Genomic DNA, 15,775 nt, shown 5'->3' on the forward strand with positions numbered 1-15,775 from the left:
CTTTGTAATGCCAAGAGGTAGGATAATGGATTATTTATCTCTGTTTTTTATATTCAGCATTTAAAAAAATAAATGCTATATTAAAAATACTTAAGAAAAATGTTGTTTTATAATAACTTACATGGGAAGGAATCTGAAAAATAATACGTATGTATGTGTAACTGAATCACTTTGCTGTATACCTGAAACTAACACAACACTGTAAATTAACTATACTTCAATTGAAAAAAAGAAAAGAAAAATGTTGTTTCCTAGCCTCCACTCTGCCCTCCAGGGGAAATAAGTACCTGTTCCCCACGCTTGTCCAGAGCGCATGCCTGTCCTTCTCAGCACACAGATCATGGAGGACAGGATGATGCTGTGCACTGGACTCACAGCCCTGCTCTCACTGAAGGGGCCTTCTTTCATCTACTTTAGCATCTGAGGTGCTCCACACGGTGGGGGTGCCTGAGAAGGCACAGGCTTTGGTGCCACAGGACTGGCCACTCTGTCGGGGCCTGTGGTTGACGTCTGTCTGTGCAGAGGTCCCAGGTGCCTCCCGTGGACAGTCAGGACCCCTGCTGCAGGGCTTCTGGGAGAACTGAATAAAATCCAGCAGAGGCCTATATAAACCATAAGGCCTAGCAGAGCTTGGTAAAATGTCTGTTGGCATAAAGGGTGGGTGGCACTCAGCCTGTGTGCCACCCACATCCACTCAGAAGCACCTGAGCCGAAGGTAAGCTCCCCCTGCCTGCAGGCCGAGCTGCAGGGCCCCCTAGCCCGGTGGTTCTCCCACGGCCCCTGAGCAGCCTGCAGCCTCCCCCAGGCAGGCCCCCCCGGGCAGCGGGCCAGGGGTACGTGGACACTTTCAAGACCAGCAAAACCACTGCAGCCCAAAAAGGGAACTTGCAGAACGGGAAGAGAACCATGTATCTCCCCTCTTCCCTCCGAGGCAAGCACAAATGGCCAGGGTTCCCGAGAAACGGTTTCAAGCCCATGCTCAGAATTCACCTCTTTTAAAGCCTTCTGAAAGAGAAAAAGGGTCCTATTTTCCTTTACCCTCCATCAACTAAGAGTGAATTTTCCTTTCCTCCATTTAAAACCACGGCCAGTTTTGTTTTGTTTTTTAAAATGAGGAAGCTCTTTTTACACTGATAGGAAAAGATTTCAAGACATATTAGGTCAATACATATTCAAGAAGGGAAACTAGATAAAAATTATTTTTAAAAAAAGCAAGGAGTAGACAATTGTGCAGATCCTTCACGATGCATACAGATATCAGATCATCACTTTGCACACTTTAAATACATTACAATTTGATTTGTCAATTATACCTCAATAAAGTTGGAGGACAAAAAAGCAAGGAGTAGAGCAGTGTAGACAGTAGTGCACATGAAAAGCAGGGGGAAGCAACTACAGGCACTCTGTGCTTCTGAAGGTCACAGGAACCAGGAAGCCGTAACGCCTGCAGGGACTGCATGCTGGACGGAGCAGCACAGTCTGGCCCAGGGAGACATTTTCTCTGTATACCAAGAAAAGGTATCATGAGATAAGTGCCTTTTGAATTTTTCTTTTTGGAAAATGTTTGTAATGCAGCATTGTAAAAATACTGCATGGTGGTCTGCTTCGAAAAGAGGGAGAGATATGGCACCTTGTGAATTTTGAACTGTGTGCCTATATTACCTGTTCAAAACAAAAGACAAACAGAATAAAAACTGTGGCTAAAGCTGGGGCTGTCAGGTCCTCTAAGACACAGTGGTGGCACCTCCTGGCCGCCAAATACCAACACCCGAAGAACTCTGATGAGGGACAATCTCAGCTTCAGGTCAGACACAAATTGTCCCTCCCCCACCTCACTTTGCTCTTTGTAAACTGACCATTTGTTACCCTTTCCTGCCAAAACACGGTGTGGCTGTAAAACTCAAATTGATGGGGCAAGTAGCCATGGCCCCAGCATTGGTGCTCAGAGTTTAGTGGATAGAAACAAAGACGACTTTAAGTATTCCAGTAGGAATAATAATTTAACTTTATGTGTATCTTCCCAAGGGGATAAATCAAGCTCTAAAGAGAAAAAAGTGTGATGCACAAAGGATGTTCTTCACAGTGTTATTTAAACTCAATAAAACCGAAATGTTTCATTTAGGGAAATGGCTTAGTCAACCAGTAGAGCACTTGCATTCACTGCTAGTGATGATTCAGAAGACCACAGAAAGTGTGAAAAAACCCTTAAGGAATTAACATTAAGAGAAAAAGAAGGGTCTGAAATTACATAAAGTACAATTACAGACATGTGAAAACACACATAGCCATCTGGGGCAGAGAGGCTGAAGGTGGCCCCACGATGGCCACCTCCTGGCGTTTATGCCCTCCCGTGATCCCTTCCCTTTGAGTGTGGCAGAACCTGTGACTTGCTCCTGACCAACAGAATACGGCAAAGGTGACAGGATATACGGGACTGTGTGTGCATGATTATGAGATTGTAGCACACGTCGTGCTGGAGTTGCCATCTTCCTGCCTGACTTGAGTCTTGAAATCAGCCGTGTTGGTGAGTCCCACAGGGCCAGGAACTGGGCAGCTCTAGGAGCTGAAAACAGTAGCCCTTCAATAGCCAGGAAGAAACAAGAGCCCTCAGTCCTGCAGCTTCAAGGAGATGAATTCTGTCAACAACCTGGTGAACTTAGAAGTGGACCCTTCCGGGACTTCCCTGGTGGTCCAGTGGTTAAGAATCCGCCTCCCAATGCAGGGGACGCGGGTTCAATTCCTGGTCGGGGAACTAAGATCCCACATGCCGAGGGGCAACTAAGCCCATGCACTGCAACTACTGAGCCCTTGTGCCTCAGCTAGAGAGCCCACGTGCTGCAAACTACAGAGCCCATGCGCTCTGGAGCCCGTGCACCACAACGAAGGGCCTGCCTGCTGCAACTAAGACCCGACGCAGCAAAAAAAAAAAAAAAAAAAAAAAAAGTGGACCCTTCCCAGTCAAGCCCCAGATGATACTGCAACCCCAGCTGACACCTTGGCTGCAGCTTAGTGAGACCCTGAGCAGGGAAGCCAGCTAAGCTGTGCCCAGACTCCTGACCCACTGAAATGGTGAGATAATAAACATGTGTTGGTTTAAGCCACTAATTCTGTGGGAATATTGCTACACAGCAATAGATAATGAACCATACATATGAAACTGTTTGGAAGAAAACATACTGAAATGCTGATAGAGGTTACCCAAGTGTTTGGATTAGGGGTATTTGTTTCCTCGGTCCCAAATAGTTTCTAGTAGGCTTACAATACCCACAGTATGACGACGAAAAGTTTTAAAGGAGATACTGGATATAAAAACGCTTGTCAAGTCTGCACCCTTCACCCATGCCAGGTCCTGGGTCCCTCCCTGTGCAGAAGCCAGAGGCTGAGCCCATGACGTAGCCTCACCTCCAGTCGAGTCGACCTTATCTTGAAACATTTTCTCCATCTAGGCCAGGTGTGGCTCAGTGAACAGCTGAGACTCGTGTTGGAAGTCGGATGTCTGGCTAAGGGAGACGGATGGTGTCGGGGAGCTGAGAACCTCCTTGCTCTTCTGGGACCCACCTGCAGAGGACACCTGGAACACAGCTGACTACAAGAACCAGGCACTGAGAGGGGTGATTTCCTGAGCTGAACAGTTTAAGCACATCTTATTGAAAGAGCACACCTTTGGGGTAGGTAGTGTTGTGGTGTGTTACTTACTGATGCAAACCAAGTAAGTGTTTAACCACTTTTAGGCCTAGGAAGCCCAAGGAAGATCTAGACTGCTTCTCCTGACTCTGGGGAGTTAACTACTGTTCCCCTTTTACAGGTGCCACTACTGAGGCTCAGCGAGGTTAGCAGACACAGCCAAGGTCCCACCTCACACATCACAGGACTCTACAAGGTGCTTCAGCTGAGTAACTATATAGTTTCAAATCTTCAGTGCTCAGAAGTCAAGACCCCAAGGAATCCAGCTCCATCTTCTCCAGCCAGTGTGATTTTGTGCTGACCAGCCCAGACACCCCGGATCAGGTCAGATCACCTGTGCTCGACAGCCAAGCTCACGCAGTCCCCTCCATCGGGGGCTCTCGGCTTCTGCCACCTCCTGCTCACCTTCCCGCATTCTCTACCCAGCCTTCCCCATCCCCCCAGCCCTCAACAAAGCTTCCCCTCTGTCACCCCTACACGTGACTCATTTTGACCCTCAGCACAGTGTTGCAGGTTCCTGAAGACTCAGGTCATCAAAGGCCACCTCCCCCCAAAGACTCCAGGTGTGGACTATGTGATAACCATTGGGTGTTGCCCACTGAAATGCACTGCTTTGGGCCTTGGGCAGTCTAGAAGACTTCGGTTCAGAAAGTCAAAAGACAAGGTGGAGTTTGGACTACTCACTCTCAACGCAGTGCTCCTCCAACTGTGATCTTTCCCTCATTCCCTCAGGGTCTATGCACATTCGTTGAGTGCCAGGCACTGTGGACACACCATCGAACAGAGTGGAGACCTGCCTTCATGGAGCCCAACAGATGAGCTAGTTAATGCTCTCACCAGCCACGCAGGCCCCGAGGTTAGAAATCCCACCACCATCTTTGGTTCTTCCCTCTGCCTCCCTTGCACTCTTACTGTCCTTCCTATTGATTCTTACTATGATCCGTCCCCTATATCTAAACCTTCCTCTCCCACATCCCTGCCCCACCCTAAACCCTAGCCTTTTGCTGGGACAAGTACAATGACCTTCCTCAACTGGGACCAGAGTTTGGTCTTCCCTTCAAATCCACCTCCCAAAACATTCGCACCAATTATCTTTCTGGAAGGCAAATCTGATCATGACTCGACCCCAGCTGACACTTTCCAGGGTACTCCCATCATCCCCAACTCCTGAGTGTGGCACTCAAAGCCCGTTGCAATGTAGCCCTGACCTGTCTTTCTAGTTGTAATGCACACACCATGGTCCAGGCACGCCAGCTGCTCTCCACCACCCCCCACACACAGACAGCATTCCACTTCTCCTCACGTCTTTCCCTCTATGCAACACAGACCATCATCCCCCGAGATGAACTCCTACCCATGCTTCAAACTCTGGCTCAAGTGACACCTCCTCCAAGGAGCTTTTCAATAACTTTCAGGTGAGAGTCATCATTGCCACCTCTGTGCTTCCAAACTCTTTGCTCCTATCTCCCATGCATGCTTGATACCTGTGCATGTCTGTCCATATGTGTGACAGCAAGGTGTGATGGGAAACACACAGCTGTAGAGTCCCAGAGCTCTCTGGGCTAGAATTCTGCCTGGCTCCCTGCTCCCAAGCTAATTTATCGTGGGCATATCACATCACTTCTCTGAGCCACGAGTTTCCGTATCTGCAAAATCTCTCCCCCAGTATCCACCTTGAAGGGTTGTGGTGAGGTAAAATGACACCTGAACACATGTGAAGCCCCAACAAATTGTATTACACAATCAATGAGAACTCCTGTTATTACTCCCCATCTCATAGTGAGCTCTTTGAAGGCCAGGGCATTTAAAAATTATCTTGGTTTAATCTATACTAATTCTATTTTCCCCAGCCCCAAGCACATAATGGACACTAAATACTCATCTGGCTTCATAATACTTTGTACAGCCCACCCCACCATTTTATCACAACTTAGCTGGACAAAATTAAGTACAGTCCATATAGAGACTGCAAATTGGTGGCCTCAGTTTTATTGCGTTCGGCCCACACAATGCTTTAAAAGGGAAAACCAGCCTACTGCAGTAGACTTGCTACTTTGTAAATATCTAAGCTTGCAACTCCCCGTGCAGAGGTTGATAACCTGATAACCGACAGACTTAGATGCCCATGAGCGGATGTCTGGTGGCTCTGGAACACCCCCTCCCGTTATCAATTCTGATGGCTTTCTTACCTTTTGAGATAGAGAGCTCTCTCTGAAGTCCTCAGAAGACATTGGTCTTGACCTAGAATAGGGAATCATAGTTGCTTTAACTCCAGTCTTTGTAAGGACCATGTGGGAGGCTGACCTAGCTGAGTCACAGGAAGGTGGAAAAAAAGTCAAGGTCAAGGGAGAGGATGGCTGCCCCGTGCCCATGGACCCCCAGCCCGTATTTGATGAGCACCCCTCTTCTCATAGGGGATCCTCCAACAGGGAGTTTTTCTAGAGCTTATACCTGTGAACCTTCTTTCCTCTGACGGGTAAGAGTTGTCCTACTGAGGACCTGAGGCTTCTCAAGTTACTATAACCCTGGCTTAATGCCAGAGGCTTCCTGAAGGGAGTCACCCTTTCTTCAGAATTAGAAAAGGCTTAGGAGGCCATGCGGGGGTCCAACCATAATTCACAGATTAGGGAAATAAGGTCCGGGGCAAGCACATTTCCAAAGGGTCAAACACATGCACCAAAGGTGGGGCAAGATGGGCCCCTGACTCTCCACTGTGTGCACCCACCCGCCCTCAGTGCCCCTGGAGGCAGGACTTCTCCTCACGCAGCACGGGGTCAGGTGTGAGTGTGGAGGAGGGGTCCATTCCGTGGAGCTCTGCTCTGAGAATACAAAGGGCACATTTCCACTGGGTCAATGGCACCTCCACAGAGGATGGAAGACAGCATTGTGTTAGGATTACTGGAGCGTCAATCCACCTCATCAGCAAGTGTCACCAGCAGGAATCAAGAGGGCACTCTAGGATGGCATGAATACTTTCATGAAGGCAACTATGAACTCATCAGCATAAGATGGAGGGAGAGAGGAGGAGGAAGACTGGCCCATGGTGTCCTAACCTAACCGTGTCTTGGCGACAGCTCAGCTATAAGAACCAAAGGAGAGAGAAGAGCCGAAGGAAAGGAGACTTGGAAGCCAGGAACCAGGGTAACTGAGGGAAATGCCAGAAACATTTCCAGAAAAGGGAGCAATGAGGGAAAGTGGCTTAATGCATGTGATGCTGGGCTGTCCAATTAGAAACAAAAAACAAATACCTAGACATATGGGGACTGAAACTTGAGTGGCTACATTTAGGGGATAGAGAGAGGAGGAGAAACACACAAAAGACAGGATGAATCAACCAGGAAGATTGGGATGCTCCAGAGTGAGCCAAGATGATAAGAAATGAAGGCCACTGAACACAGCGATGAAAGGTCACCAGTGAGAAAGCTGCAGAGGTGTATTCATAAGTCCATTTCTGTTCAGAATATATACCTGTATATGTTGCCACCTGCATGGAAAGAGAGCCTGGAAAAGTAAACTCCAAATGTAATGTCAGTTATTTCTTGCAGGTGAGATTACAGAGAATTTCTATAGTCTAAAATCATGCATTTCTCTATTTTTTTAATTCAAAAAAGGTTCATACCAATCTTTAAGATTTATTTCAAGGGAGTGAATGGTGGGTAGCAATTTATTCATCTGTGAAAGACCGTTGTACAAGAGTGGTAGCTGGGAATTCCCTGGCGGTCCAGTGGTTAGGACTTGGCACTTTTATTGCTGGGGCCCGGGCTCGATCCCTAGTCGGGGAACTAAGATCCTGCAAGCCATGCAGTGCAACCAAAAAAAAAAAAAAAAGTGGTTGCTGCAACATCGTTCAGAGCAGCAAAAAATAAAGTGAATGACTATCAGTAGAGGAATGGCTGAGTAAATCAGTACACCTGCACTCAGGACGTTACCCAAGGAATCAAAAGGATGAATCTGACCTTCGGCAGACGACCAGGAGGGATTTCCATGAGATACAAGAAGAGTGCACAGAATGATGCCAATATTTATAAAAGAATGACAAACGGGTACGTGCTTATACATGTAAGTACGTGTGTACACATACACACATCTGTAAATGGGACTACCCTTAATAATTATGGGGCCAAGAGCAAAAGAACAAATATTGGTCCACATAGCAAGTCTAGTTATTTTAAATGTTTATAAATTATTACACTGCTAAATAAAATACATTCTATTCTCCTACCTTCACAAATACACTTTCATAACAAGCTGGAAGGCCAGGTTCAAATTTAGAACTCTTGAATTCCTCAGCTCACTGACAGAATTTGGCAGTGTGGCCTCCAAGCCCTCTGCCCAACCCCATGTCCTCTCCATGCTGCTGAGGGGGCTTGTGGATGGTGGCATGTGGACGGACACCCCAGCCCATACACCCAGGCTGCATCTCCCCCATGCCTCCACTGCTCCATGGTCACTGCAAGCCTTGCCAAGGCTGCCCTCAAAAATGACGCCCTGAGGAACAGGCCTACAAAGACTCTGGAATCAGCTTCAAAGTGATTTGGGTGGGGAATTCCAGTACTTAGAGCAGGGGATGGGGGGGCAGGGGGGGAGGGGGAGCAGTCAGCACACCGGTGGGGCCTGAGTGGCCATCCGCTTAGCCCCTTGAACCTACCTCATCTGGTGGAGAGGGACATGGCCAGAGGAGGGACAGAGTGGGATGCCCTAAAGCTCAGCCCGGGGCAGGGCCCCTTCTTGCCTGGGTCTAAGGGGGTACTGTACTGTCAGTACATACAAAATTATGAGTACATATGGATTATGCGGAGTTGGGGGCCAATGCGGCAAAAAACGTAGGCCAAGAAGAAAGGAATACAAAAAAGTCTGCACTAACACAAGGCACGTATTATCACCAAAATTATATTAAGCAGCAAAGCACTGGTATGTATACAGAAATCAAGTATACTTTGTTTCGCTGTAAAGTCCTAGTTAACACGTGATTAAAGTTAACATCACCGATGAGGGAGCCAAAGGCCCTGCCTCCTGCCGCGCTGGTCTCAAGATCACCACTTCCGCGGTACCCTCCACAAACGTACGTAACCTGACAACCCCAAACTGCAGGACATTCTACAAAGTAACTGGGTTTTACTCTTAAAATCTGTGTCATGAAGAACAAAGACTAAGGAACTGTTCCACATTAAAGGTGACTGAGAGAGCTAACAACTAAAGGCAATGCGTGATTCTGAACTGGATCCTAGACTGGGTGGGGAAAAGGTCTAAAGGCCTTTATTAGGACCATCGGCAAAATTTAAACATGACTACGTTCTTAGATAATATTGAATTAATGTTGTTTCCTGCTTTTGACAACTGTTCTGTGGTTATACAAGAGAACATCCTTGGTCTTAGGAAATACACACTTGGGTATTTAAAGGTAAAGGGACACAATATCTGTAATTTATTCCCAGATGGTTCAACAAACGCATAGGATGGTAAAGCAAATGCGGCAAAATGTTCACCATATTAGTCAGTCTGGGCAAAGGGGAGTTCTTTATACTATTCTCACAACTATTTAAATCTTTTTATTATTTTATAAATAATTATTTTAAAACTACAATAATTATTTTATTTAAAACTACAATAATTTATTTAAAACTACAATAATTATTTAAAACTACAATAATTATTTTAAAACTACAAGTTTTATGAGAAAGGGAGGAGCTCTGTATGTTTGTGGACTGAGGCCACAAAGGGGAAAAAATATTGGTTGAGGGCAACAGAGACACCCAAGAGCAAAGCACAAGCGTTAAGAAGCAAAGAGAAGTACTAGTCCTCTGATACTGGAAGGAAGAGAAGATTCAGCTGTAGAGTTAAATATCTATCTGGAATGAGAGCAGGTAAGATCAGAGGAAGCCTCCTCTGAGGGGAAGGGGCCAGGGTGTGGGGTTCCGTACAAACCTGGAAACAGGGGTGAGAGCTTAGAACTGCCTCTAGGGAAGTAGGCCGAGGATGGAAGAATAACTGGTTTGCTGAGTAATTTGTTTGTTAGAATTTACAGGGGCAGATGACTTAAGGCCAAATGCAGTTAAAGCTGTCCTGGAAATCTAGCTCAGACAGGCTCAGCTCTCCTGTTCGGCCTTTAATCTCAGGCAAATGGATTTTAGGGCCCAGGTGTCCAATCTTTTGGAGATGACTTTAATCCCAAACCCTCACTCACCCCGACCCAATTTGCTCTCCCGTTAACACTGCTGGCTATGTTTGACAGAGGCTTATTGGTTTTCAACTTCCTTCTCGACAGAGACATCTTGACAGCTGTCCCCAAGTCCAAAGTAGCTCCTCTATGAAGTTGCTGTCGAACTCCGAGGGCCTCAACCTGACTGCAGGGTCAGCTGGCCACACTTAGAACCAGGAAAATGAGATAGAATTCCATATGCAGAACACAAAACGGAACAGCAGAATCCATCCCACAAACCATAACCACACAGCCATGTTTCATCTAATCTGAGACATTCTTTTTATGGATGAAGTTGAACTTACAGCAGACAGTGACAGGAAGAGCTACAGCACACAAAGCCAGGACAAGTATGAGTGGAGAACGACCCATAGGACAAATACAGCACAGAGCGCCCACAACTCATGGAAACTGTGGAAAATGCCCAGGAGCTTAATGATAAAGCAGCATTCACCAAAACCAAAAGGCCAACTAGCCCCCACAGTTGGAGGACAGTGGAAGGCACAGCAGCCCTCTCAACATAAGATGCATGAGCTCCAACTCTTTGAAAAGAGGAAGACTACAAGAGCACTGTGTGTAAGATGGGAGTCCTATAAACCCAGACTTCATGGCAGGCCTGGACTTGATACAGCACTGTTCAATCTTGCCCCTGGCACAATTCAGCAGCATGAGCTGGCCAAAGGCAAATCTCTTGGGCAGAATTCAACCAGGGACATGGATTCCAGACTTAAAGATACCCAGCTGAATCACATTTCATGATGACCTAAATGTTACCAAAATGTTAACTGATCACCAAGCCAAGACCCCTCCCCATATCTTCACCACAAAGAGAACACCCACATAGAGAAAAAATTTCTGCTCCCATTTCATCAACAGTGGAGACAAAAGACTTTGTCACACTGTAAAGCATGAAAAGTAGAGTGGTTCAATGAAATGTCATAAAAGATGCAGAAGGTCTTTTAAATCAGAGTTTTATTAAACTAGGTATTAATAAACTAGAAGGGTTTATTAAAAAACAACAACAACAACAAAAAACAGAGTCAAGGCCGATTTGACTATTCCCCACTGTCTTTTGGTCTGGGGCTTTCATTTTCCAATCCAATGTTATCATTTCTACTTATAGCAGTCCCTGCGTTTATCAACATTTTTACATGGGCCAAAATATGCTAAATTCTATCACAATAAATGTAACTTTCCTTCCCAAAGGAGAAACACGAGAACAAAGGGGAAGTAGTAAGATGCATTCATTCTACTTCTTAGGTAAGGAAAAGTTCAGAAAACCCACATCTAAAACGAATAAAATCGTGATCATCAATAATTCAAGTTTATTAACTCAAGAAGCAGGAGAGAAGGTGTTTAAGAAGAAAAAAATCTCGTAGATAAACCTCTGCACAAAATAATTCTGGAAAAAAGTTCAAAGTCCTACTTGACACTGGTTCAGTCAGGCATCGCTTGCCAATCCTAAGGAGATTCTACCCTGCTCCCTAAAAGCGGAGATGGAATGCTGCCGGAAGGCTTCAAGACACAGTCACTGCTCCAGGGAAGGCAGCTCCACTCCACTCAGCAGCAGCGCCAACTCTGTCCTCGCCAGCTTTGCCACTGCGGGATTTAAAACGTCAAAAATTGTAACCTAACATACAATTTATATGTGTGAATTACTCTTCAGTAAAGCTGCAATGATTCTTCTCAGCTTTATAAAATTTATTGAAATTTTTAAGGTGCAACTTGATAGCTAAGAAGACAGGCTTTTTCCTTTTCAAAATCGAATAAACAAGACAGAAGCCAATGACCACTGGAACTAGAGGGGACCCTGAGGATTAATGTCAAGATCACACCTTTAGTTGAGACTAACTCAACTCACATGACATTTAAAACAATGCTCTTCCTACCACACTGCCAAAGAGAACTCCGGATTCACATACCAAAGATTTCAAAATACCATGACTGAAGAAAAACAGCAGATTCTTGGGGTGGTTCAGTACCTAATTACCCATCTCCTCCCCAAAAAAGAAAGAAAAAAAATTAAGTCAGAGAGTTACAAATTCTTAGGAAATTTTTAAAAATAATTTTTATTTCATTCAACGTTGAATTATTGTTTCTTCTCTCAGCCTTTAAAATTACTAGGGAGGGAGGCGCACACACAGGGGCAAGCTGCGATTAGCCTACAGCTACCTGTAAAAAACAGGTTATTCCATTCTTCCTAGTAGGGTTTAAAATTTCAAAGTAAAAACAGCAGTCATATATAATTTACACGTTTAACTCACATTATTTTGTAGAAAAACATAAAAAATACAAAAAAAAAAAAAGGCAGTATCAGGTTAGAAACCTTTAGAATGCTAAAATCCAGATGACCCTGAGGTATGCTGGATCTTAAAATCACTAGAACTACTCCAAAATATATAAATGGGCCCAATCGGAGAAATATAAATATGAACGTGATGAAACAACTGTGAAGCAAGCAAGACAGGAAAGAAATCTGAAGGTCACTCAAGCTTAGACTAGGATAAACGGTGACAGATCCTGGGTGCAATATATTTAGTTCTTGCACTAAATGGTGGTTCAGGGATGGATGTATTAGCAAAGCTCTCCCTGCAGCTTGCAGCCTGTGGGAAAAAAAGCCGAACACATGTGTTGAGCCACTTTTTACTTCATCTGTCAAAATCTCTGAGTCAAAACTTTTATTAAAATACAAAAGGATGTACACTTTACAAACCATTTCATTGTCAGTGCAAAGTTTTTCAAAATTTCACATGCAAAATGTATGTAGTTGATGCTGAAAAACATTGTGCTCTTCTCTGAACCAAAACTTTCTCAACTGTTGAAAACTGGCCTCCAGAGGCAACACCTGCTGGAACTGGGCACTCTCCCACTCTTTCTGGCTCTGGTATCCTACTGGCTTTTACAGACCTAAGTAACTTTTCCTGGCTCAGAAAGGTTCCTGGGGAAAACATCCTCGCTCATCTCTTCACTGAGCCAATGAAAAGCCATGCTCTGCAGACCAAGGATGCAGGGCCTGGGGAAGGACCCTGGTCCTGATCCTTGGCCTCCTGATCACGGCACTTCTCCCTCATTCATTTTGAAGAAGGGCTCCAGCCACACACTCCCTTTATATATTCAGTCTAGCCACTTGCATGCTTGACCTCAGCTTAACATTAACAATCTAAACTGCAATTTGTGAATCATCCGTGAAAGCTGAATCTTAGGAACTCATCTTTGTCCCTGCTGGAAACTAGTAAGAGCCACAAAGCCAGCTTTGTTAAGACCTACCCCGATGGACTGAATCTCACTACAGCTTCCCAAATCTCATTCTCCCACCAAAAGTGAAAATTAAAGACATCAGCAAATGGAATAAGCTGCTCTTTCTCTTTTCCTCATACCTACATCAAGCCTATCCTCACCAATTCCTGCAAACTGCGAAAAATATTCAAAATAAACCAGGAAAAAGTTGAGGAAAAAAATGTGTAACTTTTAAGGTAAAAAGACATCTTACAGAACTGCAAACTGCTAACAGGTCACTCTGTAATTCTAAATCTATCTCTTGATACCATTCACAAAGTTCTAGGCTCTGATGGCTAACTTGCTTTGCTTTTCAAATGATCACAAGACAGAGATTTGCCTCTCCCTACCTGCAGAAACATGTCTGTGAAGGCTACTTTCATTTTACAATTCAGAACATCAGAGCATCCAACACAAAAGAAATATGTTACTTTAATTTTTAAAATGTGTGTGTGTGTGTATACATATATATATATACATACACACACACACATATATATACATACACACACACACACACACGTATATATATATATATATATATATATATATATATAGTCCTGGAATAAGGGGCCTAGAACTCTGACTCTAGGGCTGGACATGCTTACCTAGATAATGAAATTAATGAGGCAGCCTGACCACAACCTCAACAGAAAGCTCTGTGCTCCAGGCTAAGGTAACACTGCTTTCCAACTCAGATTGAGCCAAAAGGGAAACAGACCTTCACAAATTATATCTGCATAACAATCTGGCTGAAGGCATCTGGGATAATGGTTCTAAGCACAGTCAAGTTCAATGTAAAAGCACAGAATTCCTCTGTGGGCTTTCTTTCCGGACAAGGACTCTGCATATTGTTATACTGTCACATGTGAAAACTGAGAAAAAAGCTGCAAGTGTTAGAAATAAACATGAACTCATCGGGTTTTTAAATTTTATAACTGGAATGTATGAATTCAGAAGTACAACATACTCCTAATTTTAAAACAACAGCAACAGTGCCAGACCAGCAAAATGACTGGTGATTCATGAACACTAACCGAAGGCTCAGGTTCAGCTTGGTTCAAAGCAATTACTTCCACTCTGTTGACAGCAGTCAGATTTGGGTCACCCACATACTAGCAGATTAATGTGATTAGGCTGATCAGGCTTAAAGCCTAGGTTGTGTTTGTAGACTATGGTGAACTATGGTAAACATCACAAAAGGAGTTCCTCATACCAAATCTCATAAAACAATCCTTAAGGAAAAACTTCCCTAGACTCATTTTGGTTATAGCAAAAGAAAACTGCTTCCTTTCCAACACCATATTATATTCTAGAGAGTAAACCCTGAAGAAATACCTATTTTTAAACCAATGAATCAATTACTGAATCACTGAATCTTCATTTAAAAGAAAAAGGGGAAAAAGGTGTGTTTAGAACACGATTTCACCTGGGAGAAAAACAGGATGAAAATCATAGTCTGAAAACTACAAGGAGCTGGACTCATCAATCCCCACAAGCTGAAAAAGAAACATCAGAAGAACTTGTTACTTACTTTACAAAATACTCAGTCTTTCTTAAGGATCACCCTCCTAAATTGTGCCCTAAGCTTTTCTAATCTATAAACAATGTCAGACTGGATCAAGAACCCATGCAGGGCTTCCTAACGCTGTGGTCACCTTTTGTTTCTCAGCTCATTCTGATCTCAACAAGCACCCAGTGAGGGAGGCACTGCAGCCAACATCATCATCCCTGTTTAGCAGGTCAGAACAAGAAAAGGGATCAATTAGCTCAAAAGTCATAAAGCTAGGAGGGACCTACAAGGACTCCAATCTGACATCCCCCCTGCCAGAATTAGACTTGAACTTGCAGGCATAAATGTTAGGCCAAAAAGCACAGGTCTGAGGACTACATTAAGCCCAGGTCACCTGCGGTATACAGTAAAATGCAGATTTCTAATCTCCTGACTCAGAATTTCTGGGATTGGACTTTAGAAATCAATGTCAATCAAGTTCTACAGGTGATTCTGAAGCCCATCAGTTTGAGGACCACCAGCATGAGTGAATCCTAAATCTAAATCCAGCCATGTGTTTACCTATACTGCATGCAATGCAGAACTTGCCAAGCAAACCAAGCAGCTTATTCAAGTTCACCGCACCAGTGACCTAACCTGAATTAGTCACATTAGAAGACTGTGCCTCAGCCTAAAGAGTCAGGCCACTGGACTTACTAGGTCAGAGATACACACAGTTATTAACAGCTTCACTCTTCCCAAGGTAACCTCTCAGCTGACATTACCCAAAATTATCTCCGCAAACTCCATGCACTCCTAGAGGTATCCTCTTGTAAATTACAAACACCTGTGGTATCCAATTCCTTCTTGAAGGTACATTTTAAGGAAGGTTTCATACCGTTAACTTCTACAGGAAGTAACGTGGGTGTAACCCTAGTCAAAATCATCATCAAGCTGGGTTTACCGAGCATCCATAATTGTGGTGGGTACCCTAAAGATCATATAGAAAACTACCTTCTGACCATTTAACTTTCTTTTATACTGAAAATGGCAGCACGTCGCCTCCTGAACTCGTTTCTTACAGCACAGAATTTTAAAAGGGAAGAAAAATGGTGATGATTTCA

General features: G+C 44.3%; 2 protein-coding genes across 3 annotated transcripts in view; both read right to left on the minus strand.

The window, feature by feature from the left end:
- EFCAB8 (EF-hand calcium binding domain 8) overlaps nucleotides 1-4,099 on the minus strand; it is a gene marked incomplete at its 5' end in the record, with an annotated part of 32,609 nt that extends 28,510 nt beyond the window's left edge. The window contains 4 exon segments of the mRNA XM_081255135.1: nucleotides 2,282-2,393; nucleotides 3,403-3,442; nucleotides 3,446-3,586; nucleotides 4,019-4,099. Of these exon segments, the coding sequence (XP_081111261.1) occupies nucleotides 2,282-2,393; nucleotides 3,403-3,442; nucleotides 3,446-3,586; nucleotides 4,019-4,099 (374 nt within the window).
- Nucleotides 4,100-5,906: 1,807 nt separating this feature from the next.
- Nucleotides 5,907-15,775, minus strand: part of MAPRE1 (microtubule associated protein RP/EB family member 1) — a 37,555-nt gene continuing 27,686 nt past the window's right edge. The window contains exon 8 of one of the 2 annotated variants that reach the window (XM_081256973.1): nucleotides 5,907-5,925. The gene's annotated coding sequence lies outside the window, so the exon portion shown is untranslated. Of the gene's footprint in view, nucleotides 5,926-10,884; nucleotides 11,483-15,775 lie in introns of those variants that run through there. The other variant, XM_081256972.1, reaches the window with a different exon arrangement.

This window comes from Mesoplodon bidens (assembly GCF_964165515.1).
Source record: "Mesoplodon bidens genome assembly, chromosome: 15".
NCBI classification, from domain to species: Eukaryota; Metazoa; Chordata; class Mammalia; order Artiodactyla; family Ziphiidae; genus Mesoplodon; species Mesoplodon bidens.